This window comes from Mustela lutreola, chromosome 9, assembly GCF_030435805.1.
Source record: "Mustela lutreola isolate mMusLut2 chromosome 9, mMusLut2.pri, whole genome shotgun sequence".
Lineage (NCBI taxonomy): Eukaryota > Metazoa > Chordata > Mammalia > Carnivora > Mustelidae > Mustela > Mustela lutreola.
This window is the reverse complement of record NC_081298.1, coordinates 101,218,100-101,238,654: the sequence shown is the minus strand read 5'-3', so window position 1 is coordinate 101,238,654 and position 20,555 is coordinate 101,218,100. Positions and strand designations below refer to the sequence as shown.

At 39.0% G+C, this 20,555-nt stretch overlaps 1 protein-coding gene across 6 annotated transcripts in view; it reads right to left on the bottom strand.

The window, feature by feature from the left end:
- CTNNA2 (catenin alpha 2) overlaps nucleotides 1-20,555 on the bottom strand; it is a 1,142,447-nt gene that overhangs the window by 276,321 nt on the left and 845,571 nt on the right. For all 6 annotated transcript variants that reach the window (XM_059188197.1, XM_059188196.1, XM_059188200.1 and 3 more), the window contains one exon: nucleotides 12,730-12,810. In XM_059188197.1, the coding sequence (XP_059044180.1) occupies nucleotides 12,730-12,810 (81 nt within the window). The remainder of the gene's footprint in view (nucleotides 1-12,729; nucleotides 12,811-20,555) is intronic.

Genomic DNA, 20,555 nt, shown 5'->3' with positions numbered 1-20,555 from the left:
AAAAATTTAAAAAATTAAAAAAAAAAAAACAGCAGAAGCCTATAAAAGGTATATGATTGAAGAGTTTGAAGGAAGATATAGAGAACAACTTTCCAAAACCATATTTCTCTCAGATGGGGTCAGTCCTGCATACCTGCCACAGTGTAGTAGAATTTGTACCAGGGAAGATCATCTGGCTCCTAGTTCCAAATTCCCTGCCATTTCACCTTACAGCAGAGTCCTGTGGGCCTCCAAAGAACCCCCATTGTAACTCCAAGAGCCCCTGGGAAGAGCCATGCTAAAACTCACCATTTCCCACTCCTGGTACCAGATGAGTGCCACTTCAGTTCACGTGAGGAGGACAGGAAACGAGGGGAATAAGATGCTACTGGGTAAAGGAAGAGGAATGACAGGTCCTTACTTGTTGGTTCAGATGTTACTTACACATGACCCTCTAAAGGTCCACAAATGGTCATTAAGGAGCCCAGGACATTTTCTAAAACGGAAAATTATTCACCATGCTCCTCTGCTCTATTCCAATGATAGATAACTGTTGCCTCTGAGCTAACTTCGCTCTCCCGAGTTCTGCCACCATATGCTATACTTCTTTGCTTCTTGTCTTTAACTATTGCACAGCATTGCATTTCCAACAGCTGCTGAATTTTTCCCTAGAGGGGCTTCATTTCAGACAGAGGCCCAGTGATTACTCTGCATTTCCAAGTGTGGAGGAATCCTATAAAATGATTCTGGGTGCTAAAGATGTTTCAGAACAAGGCAGGAGACGGAGTTCGACTGAGGGACCCTCCCTTTTTCAGGGAAATCTGGACTCTTACACATAGTTGCTGTATTTCAAGCATACTTAACTTCTAGAGCAAAGGCTGGCCTGCTTTCCTGTGAAGGGGCAGGTAGTATATATTTTAGTCTTTGCAGCCGGTTGATCTCTTCCATGGGTACTCAACTCTGCCACCGCAGCACAGGAGCTGACAGTACAACTTGATTTACATAAACTCTGGCAGACAGCCAGACCGGGGCCACAGGTAGTAGTTTACAGGTGCCTGTTGTATATAGTTTTGTCAATGGATTTTAGTCTGATAGCATTCCATTCAGTCTGTGTCACTCTGTTGCATTGCTACTGCGATTCCCTGGCTATTTCAGCTCCATTCACCCATTGCTTACTTATGGCTGAGCACCTGCTGGACCCATCTGCTTAAGAAACCCAGGAGGCTAGAGATGGCCACAAAAAGCCCTCAAGTGGCCGGTATGAATGGTATTATTTGACCAAGCTGACTTTTCTTCTCCCTTTGCCTCATGCTCTGCTAGAAAATATAGCCTATTCCAATTGTCTCTAAGCAATTCCTTTTGTAGCAAAAGCTTTGAGGCAAGGAATTAAGAGAAAAGGTTACTTGGAAGTGTAAAACTTGTTGGCCTTTCCCCCTGAATTGGGGGCATTAGGAGGATATCTGGCTGGGTTGCCTGACTTGCTTGACATAAGTGCTCTAACCTGGACTAAACTCCAAATCCTGGTGTTTCTCCCCAGTTTGGCAAAAACAAAACAACAAACAAACAAACAAACAAAAACTGAGGGTACTTGACAGACGGGCTCAACACACAGAGAATGTACCCAAAGAGCACCAGGCAAGCAGGTTGCTGTGGTGATATGCAGACACAATAACTAGTTGATCAGTCACAAGTGATCCACTTTCAACTAGTTATTATGGCATCTATGGGCACAGCCTCAGGGCCACACTGATCTAAGCCTACAGATCTCAAAGGAGGTGCTGAGGGAAATCTGCTCAGTCAGGCATGCTTCTAATTATTAATGCAGACTTCTTCCGGCCCCTTCAACTCTGTGCCACCCCCCCACCCTCCTCAAGGGTCCAGACCTCCCGATTTGCCATGACCAAAGGTGCTTTTCAGCTTTTCAGTCACCTCCTTTACACAGTTGTAACTTAGAGCACAGGTATTTAAGGCAGCCTAATACTTGCTAAAATTAAAGGAATCATAAAAATATAGAAGTCCCACCCTTAACATTGAAGAGGATTGACACACTCAGTGACAAACCAGGGAACTGTGGAACGGTAAAGGAGGGGCTGAGAGTGGTTATCCACTCAAACTTCTCACAAGCACCTGTGGTTGGGTCAGATGGAAAATCCCCTCCAAACACCATAGTGTCCAGGACAAATGGTTCTCCTTTAAACCTGGAATACCATAGCATAATCCATTCAATTGTTTCCCACTGAATATACCAGGCAGGTCTGCTGGTCTCCTGATCTGCACTTAATCAGATATCCCCCAGCTAAAAAGAAAGTCCTTTACTTCCCCTCCTTATAATTAATTAGAAAAATGATTTTAAAAATCTCATTCATGGTTCCATCTCTTGCATTGGGCTGGACACGGATATGGCTCAAGAAGATGTGGTATATATACACAATGGAATACTATGCAAGCATCAAAAGAAATGAAATCTTGCCATTTGCGACAACGTGGATGGCTAAAGGAAGAAATAGAATGGTGATTATATTAAACAGGAAGCCTATTATGATTATTATTGAGAATCCCAAGACTCATTATCAATTAATATTTAACTGACACTTGTCCTAGTAAGAAAATTTTAATAAAAGCTATAAACTAAGACCAAAGTGTATCCCTTTAACAACTACAACTTTAACAACTTTAACAACTACAGTCATTGAAAGAACCGGCTTCAGTCAGCCCACTTGGGTTTTCTTTCTTTCTTTCTTTTTTCTTAATTTTATTTATTTGTTTATTTGTCAGAGAGAGAGCGCACACAAGCGGGCAGAGTGGCAGGCAGAAGCAGAGAGAGAAGCAGGCTCCCTGCCGAGTAAAAAGCCTGACGCAGGACTCGATCCCAGGACCCTGGGATCATGACCTGAGTCGAAGGCAGCGGCTTAACTGACTGAGCCACCCAGGCACCCCTCACTTTGATTTTCTAACTAGGAATTCTGTTTCAGAAGCAGAGAGAGAAGCAGGCTCCCTGCCGAGCAAAAAGCCTGACGCAGGACTCGATCCCAGGACCCTGGGATCATGACCTGAGTCGAAGGCAGCGGCTTAACTGACTGAGCCACCCAGGCACCCCTCACTTTGATTTTCTAATTAGGAATTCTGTATCAGTAAGAAATTTAATTTTATTTCTGGGACTTCGATACTCTACTCTGGGAAAAAAAAAAAAAAAAAGTCTTTTAACCAACTGAGCCACCCAGGCACCCTAAAAAAATGCCTCTTGATAGTAATGCCCTCTCCATAGGATTGTGTCTCCATAGGATTGTGGTAGAGATAGAAGGTAAAGTGTTAAGGAAAAAACGGACACTAAACAAATATCAAACAGTTTCAGTGGGCAGCTTTGCTTTTTTGATCTTTGTACATAACCAGATACAAATGAGAGCAATGGCTCAGATGACCATGAGAGATAGTTACCCCAGGTATCTCAGTGACAAGACAGCATCAGCTGCTCAGTTCCTAAGCCTACCTACTCCTAGCACTCAAAGCTATGGGAAGGCAAGCCAATTGATTTTGAAGCTGTGAATCCATGTGCAATAATATTGACTCTTTGTAAGTCTTTGGAACTCTAAATAGAGTTCTTTACTGAAATTTTATCTGGGTCTTAATCACAGGCAAAGTAAAAAAAAAAAAAATCAGTTTTGCCGAAAAACCCAATATCAATGATTGATAATTACAAAATCACTGATCTTAACACATTCTCTAACAACTAAAATTGCTGGGTGCAGGGATAAGCTCCAATCTCTAAATCGGAAGCTGATAGAGGGGTTTTAAGGAGGCTGAATAAAAAACTTTTGCCCTGGGGGAAAAAAAACTTTGAGGTACCTTTTACCTCTAAGAGTCTATGAATCCATAACTACTGAATCATGTTTCCTTTTTCAGAGACAGTTAAGAAGTAAGCTCAGAAATATCACTGCTTTTCTTTCCTGTCTCTCCTTTCCCCAATTCCTACCTCCCAATTTTGGGGGTAACTGGAAATCTTTGTACATATGTAATATAAAATCATTATTCAGCTTTTAAAATAAGCATTTAAAGAGACTGTATCTTTTTTCATGAAGTTAAAGATAGATGTGATTTTTTTTTTTCTCCCTCTGTTTGGGGGACATTCTTTGTTGAGACAATTGCATTTCTTAGCATTTTTTTTTCCCTGCATATGAAGGAAATTTTCCATGCTCCAGCCTGACAAAAATACCTGTTCTGGGTACAGTTTCCTGAAATGTGGCACCATATGTGCATCAGTAAACATTATGTGTAGAGTAAATTAAACTGAGCCTTATAATTAGGCAGTAAGGAAATTACCGTAGACCTGAAAGAGTAAATCAGCAGTATTAAAATGCTCTCCATTTTCTCTGAAGCACTTCAGAGTGCCATAAAAAGCCCATGTCACTGTGATAAATATAAAAAAAAAAAAATGCATTTGGAGCAAGACAACCTAAAAGATACCACAATTCAAATAGGTCTTCAAATTTGGAGTCCAAGGTGTCATCTCATAAAATTTTAAAGTCAGCCCTTTTGCCACTAATGTCGGGGGGAAGACAGAAAACCACCTGACACTGAGACTTTCGGGGGGATCTTTCTCATACAGCAGGTGCAGTAAAGATTTTAATAGATAGAAACTCTGGAGCAGAGCCAAAACTGAGGAAAGATTCACCCATCATAAACAAAATAGCAACACTGTAAATAAAGATAGGATCTGGACTCCTGGTTTTCTCCAGCTTCTGGTGACTGCCCTGTTACTGATCCTACCTTTATTTACAGTGTTGATCATTTGCTCATAATGGATTTTTTTGCATTCATTTCTCTTTTTTAAATCCGATGAGAATACTGTTTATTTAGATTACTGAGGTTTTCGGTGTTCCCAAAACTGTGTACCTGAGGCTAGTGCCTACTCTCCCTGCCTTTGTCTTGGCTCTGTGCATGACACAGTGAGCAATCAGACAGACCATCCATCTCTAATCTTGGTCCATGAGGAGACAGGGCTCAAGCACGGAATCTCTTTCAATCTGAACAGGTATCGTATCTGTGAAATGGGGAGGTCTAGCAGAGGCTCCGGTAGAGGATTAGAAGCTGGAGGGCTTCACAGTCCTCAGATGCATCCCCAAGCAGACCACAATGAGGTCTTAAAGTTCCCATATTCAGAAACAAAGGCAAAGGAAATCAAACCTGCTAAAACATCACAGATTATCTGTAAAGCTTATTACAATACAGAGTTTAACGTGTCACCATATGTACATGAAATCCGTCTCCCAAGATGGAGCTGTATTATCTGTATTTCTAGTCAATTCTTGAGCTACTTCTCTAAAGTCAGCCCAGCAACAGGGAACTTCTGGATTAAGGCATTGAAGTTCTCTGTTAAAAGGCAAATAGATATTTTATCACAGTGTAAGTGGACTTTTTTTTTTTTTTTAAACAAATTGGTTGTTAAATCAATGGAACCTGAGACATGAGAGTTTAGAATGAAGGGGAAATTGATGACTGTGACGTTTCTTGGGTGCCAAGCCTGCGTACAGGGGTCTTCCTTCTTTCAACACCTGTGCGGTATAGGGTTACTTTATTTTGGCAACTACGATACGTCCTGAAGAAACAAAAAATAGGGACCTGGGTGGCTCTGTCGGTGGAGCGGCTGCTTTCAGCTCAGGTCATGATTCCAGGTTCCTGGGCTCCCTGCTCAGCCAGGAACCTGCTTCTCCCTCTCCCTCTGCCTGTGGCTTTGCCTACTTGTGCTCTCTATCTCTCTGTCAGATAAAACCTTTAAAAATAGTAATAATAACAACACTTGGCAATAGGCAAAGTCACATAAATAAATCTACTGTAAAAAAGTGTCATAATAAGGGTATTTTAAAATGCTCCAGAGCTTACTGGATAAACCCTGTTTATAGGAATTGGATAAGGTTGTGATGATAAGGTGACATTTAAACTAAGGCTTGTAGGAAAAATTGTGAATTTTCCTGGGGGGGGAGGGCGGGGAAGAGGGAGATAAAGCATTCAGAAAAATTGTGAATTTTCTTGGTGGGGGGAAAAAAGGGCGAGAGGGCATTCTAGGCAGAAGCAAGTGCAAAAGCATGAGGATATGTGAGTGCTGACTTAAAACTGCTGGAGCCAGAGTGAGCTGAAGGCAGGAAGGCTGGGGTAGAGGGGAGTAGTTGTGAGGTTGTGACCATCATTTTTATGAAAAGCAATTAAGCAGTGCCAATGGGAGTGGATAGGAAGGAATGGACTGGACATGCATGTAGGAGTTGAAATCCACCAGACTGAACGACTGATGGGGATTCAAAGAATGATAATGGGAGGGGCTGTACAGGGCTGCAATTCTCTTGGAAAGTTAGTCACTGTGGGAAGTACACAATTGTGTGGGGTGGGGGTGGAGTGAGGATTTGGCTGAAATTTCATTCAGCCAAAAAAGACAAAGATTGGTCAAGGGCATATAGAGTAAAGAGATGGACATTATAGGCAACATTCTCTTTTTCACAATTTTCAACCCAAGCAAAGAGCACTGTTGAATTCCCTCTGCCATCATTAGTGTGACATTCACTGGAGCCAGGAAAGCACACTGATGAGATCCTAGGGCAAACGGACTGCTACCAGGGCTGGTGGCCACAGCAGGAAAGGCAGAGCCTATAGGAAGATGACTCACTTTTAAATTTCAGATGCATCCAGCCTCCTTGGGAAATGGGGAGATAAAGAAATAGCTGCCCTGATGGAAATTTCCCCTGGGAAAAACGGATGCCAGCAGCTATTTCAGGTAATACAAGATAACGTCAGCAAGGAGGGGTCAAATGGAACAGATATATTTGACCACAAGCTGGCTGCAATGATCCACGGAGTATGTTCAGACAGAACAGTGATTAGCTGCTATCATCAACTCTAGAAATACTTCAGTTCAGGCCATAGTGGCAAACTCTCATACAACATGCTTTAAAATTATCTCCCTTGCAGTGACAGGTTTGGATAAGAAACCCCAGTCTAAATATAGCCTGCAACAATGAATATGGGCCAACTTCATTTAATCAAGATGAGTGTTCTGGTAAGCTAAAACAACATTCTTAAAAAAAAAAAAAGGAAAAAAAGGAAAAAATCCTTGTTGTTTAAATCATCATTGTTAAAAATCTTCCAATATTTCCTTCTGAAGAATTTCATCCTAGACAATACGGTAGATTTTTTTTTAATAATCCTATAGCTGATTGTCCAATGTGAGGGTCAAGATTTCTTAATTGCCTAGAACAGGAGAAGGTGTCAGAGATTAGATCAAAGACAGATACTCGAATTTGGGGACTCAGCCATTGCTATTTCCCCTTCCCCTTTCCACTTTTCCTTAACATCCAGGGCCTGGGGAAATTAGCAGAAGAGAACAAACCTGCCTGGTTGAGCATTTTCCTATTCACACATACGCTATAGATCCCTCTGCTTTGTACAGTGTGTTATTTGATTATTCAATGTTGATCAAGCTACTGGAATTGTTCTGTGATCTAGACTCACTAGTGAGGGAGAGGTCAAGCGTGGTGTCCTACACAAGACTGTGTTAATATGTGAGTAATCAACTATATGCTCGCTCATAGGAAGAAATTAGATCACTTCATGCTTTGAACAGTGTCTACATAAGGGAAGAGTTTACCCATAGTGACATTTTAAGAAGTTTCCAACGGATGAAATCGTGTACTTTGAACTTGTCCTGATGAGTATTTACCAGGAGATAAATAAGTATATGGTACTCTGACATTCAGGGCAGTCATATTAGGATTTTTTTAAGGTAGAGATGGCTGGAATATATAACCCATTTTCAAGAGGCATGTCTAAAGGATGACCCTTCACAGCACTCTTGGGCCCTCTGCTACCTCTGTCATTCTCCTCCTTGCCTTTTTGATTCTGATCTTTGGTGGTCCTGATGCAATTTGTCTCTGTCTGTCTCTGAGCTATTTATATTCTGTATTTCAAGTCCCAATCACTGTATGATCATTCTCTGGTCTCCATATTTCTACAGCAGCAAGACAATCTGACCTAGGAAACAAACTCTAGGGATTATTAGCTCTGACATAGGTTTTCAGTGTGAAGAACACAAACCTTAACATTTGGAAGAAATCAATATTTCATTTCATTTTATTTTTATTGTAGCTATATAGATAGCCTTGTGTCCTTATGAGGAAAAGCAGATTTAAGTCTGGAAATAAATGATTTTAAATGTTATCTTACAATGACTCTAAAAATAATTGGCCCCATCATGAGCAGATGTGAGAAAAAGAATTGAATGCCTTAAAATTCCTTTTTTCTGTAAATGTTTTTTTGCAAAATCTATAACTCACACTTTGAGAAGCCAGCTACCTCAACATAATAGCACTTTTTAAAAAGAGGACCCGGTGGAGCATAACAGCTGGAAACCTGAGAGACAATATCATAACACAACTAAGAACCATTTTTTTGATATTCACCACAGAATTTTTTTTTTCTGTCTATAGTATGTACGTGTCACCCACCCCAAACCTTGAAGTACTAAAAGTGCTGCTGGAAATCATAAAGCACCTCTATATATTCATGTGAACCTTCCTTCTTTCCCAACTACATCCCCCCCCAGAGTAGATTGGTATATGGGTGACCCAATTGCATATGCTGGTTCGATGGAGAGGCAGAATGGGGAAGGGTTATGAGCAAAGACCCTACAGCCAAGCCGCCTGGACTGAAACCTTTATATATCCATACTCCATGAGGCCATGGGTACATTACTTCATTTCATGTCCTCATCTGTAAAATGGGCATGATGACATCTCTTCTATCTCATAGAGCTGGTATGAGTATTAAATGTGATCCATTCATGGAGAGAACTTAGAAGAGGGCTTGGCATGTTTTACAGACTCGATACCTGTCAGAGTTTAGTTTTCATTTCGTGGGCAGCGATTTCAGAAGCTACTGCTGATTACTGCCCACCTTTAGTCATATTTCTTACATAAGTTCTCAGTGGAGGCAGGGTCTTGAATAATACACCTTTAAACATACCATCCAATAACATTTTTTGCTTGTTTGTTTTTAAATCCTTTGTTATATAATCTATTTTCTTAAGCGTTCATCCCGATGTAAAAGCATTCTGTATGTGATTTTTGTTTGAAAGTGTTTTGATTATAATAGCACAACTGACACTTTTGTCAAGTTGACACTGAATCTCATTGCTGGAATTATTGGGATGGTTATTAAGGGTGAAGGGATAAGAACTAGGCCCTTGATTAGTTTGGGGAATGAGAGACTTGCTAAGTTTAGCAATGCCCTAACTTGTTATGATTATTATTTATTAGCTTCTCATAGGGAAATATTTGGGTCCTGATTTGCTTATCAACCTGGAAAAACAAAAATTAATAACAGGACCAAAATAATAACCAGAACAGACCAGCATCCTGTAAGCTTAGAGAAAATCAAGAGACCATGCCTAGAAGAGTTCACAGGTGGCACATACAAGGAGGACATTGAAGAGCAGCCGGCAGCCACAGACTGGGTCCTCTCTTAAGGGATGGGTAGACCATGTGGGCTACTAGGTACTCAGGTGGGGAGTCAGGCAAAAGCTTTTGTTTTTATAATGGTCTGATTCCAGAATCACAGCAGTGACAATAGCTCAGACATGGGCATACTGTGCCCGCAACTCTAAAATTAAAACATAATGCTTAAAGCTGGCAGTTATATTCCCCTAAATCCATTTTTAATTCCAAACAAAATACTCTTAAGAGGATTCTGCTCTACCACTGCCCACTCTCATGGGTTTAATTGGCAAGACAGTTCTAAGCCAATCAATTTTAAATAACACCCTGGGGTTCCCACAACCTTTTTCATAATTTATGACTCCCCATTTCTTTGAGATATACTGTCTAGAGAAAGGAGACCCACTTACTTGAAAATACTACTGAAAAAGAAATCCTTTTTATTCAATTATTCTTGATTTTTTTCAATTATCTATGAATTTAAGTCTCTCTTTTTCTCTTTTTACAATTAGGGAAGTTCAAGATAATGATCATGATTGACTTTATTTCTTTTTAATTTGGTGACCAGAACTTTGCAGGACTCCAGGGTCACCCTTCTGAAGGACACTACCCAACCTTAGGGCTATGAGGAAGAAGCAAGAAACTGACAGTAGAAACTTGAGGAAAGTCGCTAGAAATGTTTTTCTTTGCTTTCAGCTTTTTTTTTCCCATTGTGATTTGATTGCTCTAAATATTATATACAGGATTACATGTGTACAGGGAAGTGGACACGGACACTGGAAGGCTCCCATTTAAAAAGTCTTCTAAAAAGGATTGTCAATAAAGTAAAGAACAGAAAGTGTTTCAGTCACAGAAATGCATTGATTTGAACCACTAGCATTCACTGGGCCGCAATAGCTCGCTGCTATCAGATACTCAGACGAAACCTTGATAATCCAATTAACTAGCTACCCAAATTGAAAATGCACGCTATCAGAGTTGTTGCAAGTTCCATTTGGGTAAATGCTAGGTAGCTTCTGTTTAGATCAGAGAAGCTTCTGTACCACTTCAGGTGTACATGGAGAAACAGAAGAGATGGAAAGAAAGACAAAAATATCCCAACATATGGACAGGGATGGAACTGACAGATGGGAACCATCTTAGTTCTAGAAAGGCAAATTGGGAAAGAGAAAGATGTTTGAACCAAATTTGGGGATGTGGTGTGAAATTATGCCATAACTTTTGGATCTTAATATCATGAAACAATTCTCTTTATCCTTCTTCTTCTCGATCTTTGGGAAAGGTGAGCAGAAAATTAATTCTTTTATGCATGGAATGATTTCAAAGGATGCTATACTCCTTCCCCTGCCATCCTAAAAGAAGCCCTCCAAGGAAGAACTTGTCACCAAAACATTTCAACTTTTACCATAAATTCCATCTACAAATTTTGCCACTATCCTCAGTAAGAATAAACCCTTTCCTGAGAAATTTTAAAACCAGAGTAAAAACTACTTTATCCATTCCTTCCTAATAGGACTTTAAAAGTCGCTATGATAGGTCCATAAGCTCAGAGAGAGGAGATTGCCAGTTCCTGAATGTAACAGAATGGTCTCTTCTAAAACCAAGAGATTGGGAGGTAGGAAGACTCATACCATGAATTTTGCCTGTTTGACCACCTCGCCAAAGAAAGGGTCTAAAGAAGATGTACTTCCACTGCTTCAAAATCTGTGATTATCAAGCAATAGGACCTGTGACATAGGAAACAAGTGCAGATTTCTTTGGGGGTCATTCAATCTTATACAGCTTAGAGAGAGCTTAGAGATTTGGTTTGGCTCCCTACTTTCATATATAAGAAACAAAGACAAAGAGATGGTAGATCCTTGGTCACAGAGCCAGTTGAGTGGTAGAGCTAGACATAAAACCCTGGTCTCTGGATACCTGATTCAATGTTTCCCATTAACCTCAGTCCCAATTCCTATCACTCATATCATTTCATATCAGATGGGGATTTGATTGAAGAGATGGCTTAAGAGGGCAAAAAGATAGATCTGGCCAAATATCCATTTGGTATAGGACATCATTTTATTCTCCCTCTCATTTTAAGATAAAATGAGAAGCTAATGTTTCCCCAACAAGGACTTGTTAGCTGGGTAAATGAGTCTTCATATTCCAGAACTAATTATGATTTTTCTGGAGGACAGTAGCTCAAGCATGCCTACAACCTATAGGTGATAACCCGAAGGGAGTCTAGAAGCTTCGCAGTAATTATTAGAAGGGGTGTCTTCCTCTCATTCAAACCACTTCTAACTTGCTTCTTGGTCCTTCTTGCCTAGGCACCTTGCTAATCCTATCTGTACTTGACATGTTAAGAGTAGCGAGGGCAAGATGCAGTCATGTCAGTCTAGGTTTTCCAGCTGCACAAAGTAAGGTTGTTGCTGTCTCAGGGAAGTGACTGGTTCTAGCTGACTAACACAATCAACACTATGCAAAAGCTACCAGTAGGAGACAGGATGCCTCTCAGGCAGAAATCAAGAGGGGATTTTATTGCAACTTAATGGATGGCATAACTCTTCTAGAAAGAACACTACCAAAGAAAGTAGAGCTCACTATGGAAACAAATAAAATAAAGCTTACAAGACAATAGGGTTACCAGTGTTGATATAGCACCTTCAAGATAAAATGGAGCCCCAACCAGATTTTTTTCATCCCCAAAAATAGACCTGTCAGAGTAATGATACCATTAGCCATTCAAATCATCAACTAACTTTCCTTGTTTCAGTCCTCAGTTTCCCAAACAACCATCTGATCAGCAAACATTCCCTTGGTGACATGGATCCCTAAAGGAAATACACAGGGTTAGAGACCTTAATTAGCCCATCAGATTAAGAGTTGTGTTTCTCATTAGCTATCAGCATTCTTGTTTATTCATTTAAGGCCTTCGGAGTTGTGGAAAGAACGAACTAGCAGAAATCAGAGACTGGCTCTTTGTATACCTGCATCTGGAAAACTGAAAAATAGATGGAGAAGGTAGTGAATTCATCAAGTCTCTATCTGGGAAGATTGTTTCTGGGCAGTGAGCAAGCTTCCTTTTCAGAGGGTGTTTTCATCATACCTCTTGAGGCTGTCACATCTGTCTGCTCAGCAGACTCTACCTTGTTGATGAAATGCTTCTGTGTACACGTAGGTGCTATGAAGAATAGCAACTTGAATGTCAGCTCTTAGAAGGCACCCTGGAAAAGGACATTCTTGAAAACCACCACTCAGTACCAGGCACGTAAAATAAAAACAAAAACAGTACCTGTCTCCTTAGGTCTCTTGTTTTCTTGGTCATCTTATCAATGGCAATGTTTAGAGGATCTCCTTTTTCTTTTCTTCCAGTCTATTAAGAGAAGAGAAACAATCTCTGGTTTAGAAAATTCAAGGTTAGAGATATTAAAATTTTTTTTAAAATTCAAAAACACACTTGACTGGAAGAATCCAAGCAAGAAAGAAAGACACACACAGAGAGAGAGAGAGAGCGGGAAAGAGGAAATTCAATAAACAGCTATTATGTGTTAGTTTTCTAAACTCTAAAGTTAATTTTCTCTGAAATAAAAATTTAAATTGCTGAAAAACAATACATTCTCAGGATGGTTTACACATATGTCCATATTCAACTTCATGCAAGTATGTTTTCTTCCTGCTCCAGACATTCATCAATTAAGTAAACGCAGGATGTTGGCTTTTGCCTTCAAATACAAATGGGTTTTGCTGCTCTCTTATTTAGCACAGTTCTGAATAGAAAATCATTGAGATGATAAAAACTAAATTAGAAAACATTTAAAATAAATCACCAGAATTCAGAATCATACCAATACATCCTACCATATTGTAACTTCTGTATCAAAGTCGGAAGAGATGCTTTACTACAAAATATATTGTTTGGGATCTCTTTTCTGTCACGCACTGGGGTGCGAAACACTAAGGAACCCACAGCTTAAAATCATAAGGAAAACACCTCTTCAGAGAGGTAAGGCAAAACAAACAAATGTAAAATCCAAAAATCTCTTCTTTTTTTTTTTTTTTTAAAGATTTTATTTATTTATTTGACAGACAGAGATCACATGTAGGCAGAGAAGCAGGCAGAGAGAGAGAGGAAGGGAAGCAGGCTCCCTGCTGAGCAGAGAGCCCGATGCGGGACTCGATCCCAGGACCCTGAGATCATGACCTGAGCTGAAGGCAGCGGCTCAACCCACTGAGCCACCCAGGCGCCCCCAAAAATCTCTTCTTTAATAAATTATTCTCTTCAGAGTTTGGAAGTTTCACTGAATAGTTTCTTTTTCTCTTTTCCTTGTTCCTTCCTCCCTTCCTTCCTCCCTCCTTCCCCCCCCTCTCTTTTCCCTTCTTTCCTTCCTCCCTCCCTGCTCCCTCTTCCTTCCGCTCCTCTTCCTTCATTCCCCACTTCCTCCTTCCTTCCTCCTTTCTTTCTTCCCATCTTTCTTTCCTCCTTTCTTTTCCTTCTCTTTCTTTCTTTCTTTGTCTTTCTTTTTCTCCCTTCCTCATTCCCTTCCTTTCTTTCTTTCTTTTCTTTTCTTTCTTTTTTTTTTTTTTTTTATGGCTATGGTAAAACAATTAAACCAAACAAAATAGAAGCTCCATTATCTTTTAAGACCACATCAGGAACAACAAAATTCCCATGGATGGAAAGCTCTACATAACTTTATGGATGGCATTATTTCCTTATAAGGGAAAATTCTTCTCAAAAGCTTTGTCAAATCTATTAAATTATCTATCCTTTAGTCAAACACCCTACAGATTTATTTATTTATGGTCCCACTGGTGAGTTAATTCTTACTCTATATTCAAGTCTCTACAGAGTCATGTAGGTATCTATAGTAATTTGTATATATGATGAAATGATAACAAGATAGTGTGTTTTGAGGATCCATAGAGATTACCATTCAAGACATTTCTAAATATTCTCTTCCAATGACTAGATTCTGGATACATAAAGCTAATATATACACCACACGTCTACTTACAACTAGATTTAAAGCAGTCATTTTTTTTCCATAACTTGCTTAATTAACTATGTTTCTGAACAAATGTCTAATGTATAACCCTATATAGTTTTTATTAAAAACAAAACAAAACTAGAGTATATGCCTGTATATTTTTAACCATCTAAAATCTTATAAATCCCCGTATCTTTTCTACTGCCTAAACTCATATTCTGACCCTTTCATGTGTATACACTGAAGTATATAGGTAGAGAGAGCTTAAAACAAAGTGGTAACATTTTACAAAGTTAAGATATCAGTGTACAAATAGCTCCAAGAAAAGACAAGTGTATGGAGAAGCACAATGTGCTACATTATTTGGGGAGGGAAGCTAGTTACACAGCAAGTGTGACTTTGGCGCCCTGTCTCCATATTCAGGCATATCGTAAGTGTAGCAGCCAAAGCTGCTGCTTTTCTCTTTAGCTTTCTCCTTGCAAACAGGATGTCCACCATTAACATATGAGAAGGTCTAGCCCATGATCATTCTGAGAACCAGATTTCCTTTCCATTTATGAGAGTAATAAAACTTATTTTGAAAAACTAACAGTTACGAGTTGGTTTAAAATGCAGCTATGAGAGAAGAAAACTGGATCACTGAACTTTTCAATGTAAAAAGCAAAAAATCAAGACAGTGTGAATATACAAAATGATTACGAAAAAAAAATACTAAGTGTTAGACACTGGAATCATCTCTTCCTGCCACTGCCATTCATCATTGTCATTTGAGAAATGAAAAAATAAAACCAGAATAGGCCTGGAATTAGGGAGAGGGCAATAAGACACTGGTCTCAGAGACGACATTTAAGGGGGCCCCAAAGAACTCAGTAATATATAATTTAATGCAGTATTTTTCCAAAAATCAAATTAATGCCAAAAATTCACACTGAACAAATACCAAAATTTTAAATAAAAATAGGACCCCACAGGGCAAGGATAAGGATAAATGCAAGTGAAGAGAGTCATGTAGGTCAGATATTTTTAATTTTAAATTTAAGAAAATTGGGAATTGGGATGAAGGAATGCACTTGTCGTGATGAGCACTGGGTGATGTACAGAAGTGTTAAATCACTACTATACTGTACACCCAAAACTAGTATCACAATGTGTGTTCACTAGCCGGTATTTAAATAAAAACTAAAAAAAGAAAAAGAATTGAGGAATGCATGTATACTAAAAAGAGAATAAATCACTGTTTACCTAAAATTCAAATTTAACTGAGTGTCCTGTATTATTATGTGCTATATCAGGCAACCTTTCCCGAAGAGGTAATAGTTAAGCTCAAGATTGTAATTGGGATTATTACAGACACATGTGGGAAGTCTCCATTGCCTCGTTCTGTGAAAAGAAGGGCAACATGGGATTCTGTATCCTATTTGGGATCAATATTCTATAACTGAAAAGCATAGTTCATTAGATGTGAAACATCATTTTGGTCGCAGTGAGAAACTCACAAAAAGCGAGATCTATAATCCTTACCCCCATGGAGCTCCTAATTTGGGAGAGTAAACCAGAATATGAAATTAAGAATATTAACAACTACAAAGAGACTAATGCTCTAACAGGTTGAATTAGTTGCTCAAAAGAGGGAGATGTTGCATTTGGGAAGTCAAGTAATCTCACAGAGGAATGGGGGAATTTAGCTACACATTAAGTCCTGGGTAAGATCTGAATAGGAAAGAGGGAGGTACTTGAAGGGAGGACAGCGTGGCAAAAATAAAGCCATCTAGTCAAGAAACAGCAAGGCAGATTCTAAGAAGGACAGTGGGAATGGTGCAGGCTCTTCTCTATGATGTGAAGGGACAGGTTTGATGAACTGGAGAGATAAGCTACTTTTATAAGAGCTTCTTTATAGTGTCATTATTGCCAATTATATTTTGATCTGCAAACTCAGAGAATCTCTGGTGACAAAAGCATTCCATGTCACTGTGTTGTCAGGATCCTGCTGTGTAATATTTACAATCCTGGGTTTCTTCAGCTTCCAAGTCTTTGGCTAAAGACAATTAAAAAAATGCAGATTGGGCTCCTGGGTGGCTCAGTGGGTTAAGCCGCTGCCTTCGGCTCGAGTCATGATCTCAGGGTCCTGGGATCAAGTCCTGCATCGGGCTTTCTGCTCAGCAGGGAGCCTGCCTCCTCCTCTCTCTCTCTGCCTGCCTCTCTGCCTACTTGTGATCTCTCTCTGTCAAATAAATAAATAAAATCTTTAAAAAAAAAATGCAGATGACTCGGGTGCCATATTGTTCTCACTATTTACAAAGGCTAGATAATGGTAAACCAAGGACTAGAACTTTGGAAACACTGGTCACTGGCTGAAGTTTTTAATGTATTGGCCCTTTGTCGGCTCTAATTTCTTTAAATAAGGTATGTGTGTAAGAATAATGGTAGTAAATCCTTAATGCTCAGATTAACTCAGCAAATGGGGACTAGCAAATCATTACTTCTTGCTTTTCTGGGTTCTATTAGGTTGGCATGTGGAAATACTTTTAAATTACCAGCTTAAATTGGACAGGAAGCCAATCACTGAGAGAGAAAAATATATATATATTGTCTCCTAGTGGCACTCATCCATTAGTAGGTTCTATGATCTTGGACTAACAATTTGCCCATATTTTTTATGTCTGAGTTTTCTCATGAACGCAATGGATAGCAAAATATATACCCTCTTTTCACAAGGTTAGCAGGACAATCAATCACGATGTCAATGTGCTGGAAAAAATAAAAGGCATTAACAGTACTCAGAGTAATTAGGAAAGTATTTTTGCTGTGGGGGAAAAAAAATGAGAGAATTGATTTGGAAACTATGTAGAAGCTATTTTTGGGTTACATGGACTTCTGCTTTCTTTACTCATGCAAATAATATATGAATGAAAATTTCGCCAAAATGAGAATTCCTAAAGGAAAAGTTCTCTTTAAGAATACTTGGGATTATTCATTATAAACAGACAACAATCTGAGATATTTCTAGGAGGTGAAATAAGAGGCTGAAACTCCAGAAAAATGTCTTTTCCATAATAGGTTCTTGAATATATTTGTTAAATAACTAAGGATTTGATCATATGTAGCAAATTCTAGTTCACAGGGAATCAACTAGGCACCTCACCCAGCTCTACTTCCCTCACTCTCCAAGCTCTATAAACTAAAAATACTTTAATAAACTGAAGAGAAAGGAGACCTAAGTGTTCAGTTTGATATCATTGCTTAATATTAAAACAAAAATGTGTTGTCTTAAGTCAGTCATTCACTTATTCCCTGCCTTTGCTAAAGAGAAGAAAACAAAGGCCATTTGTAACCACTCTCTGCCAAAAGCTATCTAAGTGATCTGGCAACTTCCCTAAACCCTCCACTTATCATCTGTCCAAAGGAGGGGCCAAAGACAAGTTATAGAACCAGGAAACGAGAAAGCCAAAAAATATACCCCTCATTACTGAGACGCTCTCATAGCACTGCAGAGAGGGCTGGGGTTGGGGAGGAGTGTAACAGTCAGTTGGGCTTTCTCAACTCTAAAATGTAGATAATGCTTTTTTTCTATGGGATTGCCATGAACATTAAGAGAACAAGAATTTGTAAGAGTTAGCACAGTCCCTAACCCAGCAGAGGTAACTCAATCAATGTTAGTTTCCTCTCTTTCTCCATCTCATGGGTTCTCCTAAAGCTGAAGACAAGGTCCAGAGAGATGGACTGATTCTGATCATGTCACTACTTAGTGTAGGACCAGGACCTCAATCCTCCCAGTCCAGGGATTTTCCATTGCATGTCTAAACCATCTTCCATCTCTAAAATTCTAGGATTCTGTGATTTTATAGTTTCACATATTTCTGTTCAAAGGTTACAAAAAAAATTAAAAATAGAAAAATCTCAGTTTGAGTTATATTTCCTTTGTCACGTTTTGTCTACAGATCTTGTGTGCCTTTCTCAGACATCTCCTCACTTGCCTTCTTTATCTTCACCTGCAGAAAGTAAGTCTGCAGTAGAGATAGCCATTTAATAAATACTGTTATTAAAAAAAGAAGAAGACAGGCGGGAGTCTTCTTTCACATTGCTACAGGCGACTTTCCTAGTTGCCATCTGTTGTGCTAGGAAGGTGCATGATAATTAAACTTTATTTGTTTTAGAATTTGGGCTCTATTTTACAAAACACATTTGGAGTAGATCCATGGTTTGAACTAATGGAAGGAAAAGAGAATGAATTTCCTGATTTGGATTTTTATAGGGGACCCTTTATTCTCCCACTCTCTGGCTCTGAACTCAAGTCCAGTTTGCCAAAGTATCAGATGCTGTCAAGGAGACATTCATATTTCCATTCAATTCTACAGAACAGCATTGGCGCCATTAATAGAAATTTTTGATTTTTTGCAATTAGTCTTCAAGAACAAGTCAATATTTTAGTTCAGTAACTTGTTTATATTTGCCCTTTTGGGAAATAAAATATTCTCTTTTAGATAAGGATCTTCTTTTTCTTTCTTTCTCTTTTTTACCATACTAATATCCATCACCACTTCTGAAATACTGAAGAGGTGTGCAATATATTTATATTATATGCTGAATACCATACAACTCATACCAACTTCCTAATTTATAAAACAACAAAAAAAGAAATATTCATTTCTAAATTTCTGAAATTAAGAATTTACTTAAAGGCCATTCCTCACCCCACCCTAAACACATAATTCAGTAAAAGTGGTTTCTCACAGAAGCCCTAAGAATATAAACTACCATCTCAGTGCTTCCCCCAGATCCATGGTTTTATGTGAGTTTCGGGACAGGCTATTAATGTGGGAAATGGCTATGAGAAGGTAGATATTGATCACTCTTTTCCTTTTTCTAAAGGTATCTGTCAACTTGATTGAATGTATGAGAAATCTTCAAAATATCATATAGCTGTGATTCTAATATATTGAATGTGTAGAGAGCTAATCAAACACCCAGTCTTCAAACTGTTGTTATTTGAAAGAAGTGGCAGTCAAAATCATCAGAATGGCAGAAAGCAATAATATGCCATGCACTTTACCTCCAAAACATTTTCCTGTCATTTAAACCTATAATTTAGACAACAAGAGGGAGGAGGAAAAAATGATCTATTGATCCACCAGTCATCCCACTGTATTTGGAGGGTTGCCCATCTACCCTCAAACCCTGAATATAGGAACCATATTCTTATTGCAAATAGTACCATTATTTATAGAACCTTGAACATTTCATAATACCTTTATATTATGTGCAAATCACAGTATGAGAATGCAGATCTTTCTAAACATTTCCCTTTCACTAGCTACAGACATTCTCTTGGAAGAGAAATGAGTGATATCTCTCTAGAATGGATAAAAGTTTAGCAGTGGCCACAAATCAAATCCATGATCAGAATATTTTGACCAAATCACAATGCAGCTTTCCTGGAACCTGGGATGAATGGGGTTGGGTGGAGGGGTAGATAAAGGTAGAAAGGGAAAGAACTAATCACCACATGTCAGGGCAAAATATGTATCTGACACTTCTCTGAGATCTTGTCAGTGCTCAAGGAAAGAATCATCAATATATAAGATAAAAATATCAAGAAGGCATTATAGGTAGGATTCCCAGACCCTGTTTATTGGCCCAGCATTATTAGCACACACATTGAACATATTTTCCATTACATACATTTATACTTTCCCCTATATACTAACTTGTAAAGTAACACTTCATGAAGATAATCTTTATTTTGCTTATCATTATATCCTTGGCACCTGTGCCTGGCACATAATAGGCATTTAATAAATTATATTAAATCAATGAATAAAACACATGGGCTTCTGAATCCAGCTGCACCTAAAGCCAAAGTATCTATCAATGGATTTCCTGCTGAGATGAGTGACCACCAATTCCCCTCATGTTTCTTTATGCTGGGTTTCTCTCAGCCACAACCAAAAAGTCCTGATTAAATCAGAAACCTTAAAATACCAGACCAAAATAATTTGAAGGCAGGATGGTAGAAGGGGAAGACCCTGGCAAGGTCCACTGTGGACACAGCCTAGAGCACTCCCTGAGACCTCTGACCTCAGCCCTTTGCTTCTCTCAAATCCTTCTGTCCTTGGAACCCACCCATCCCAGC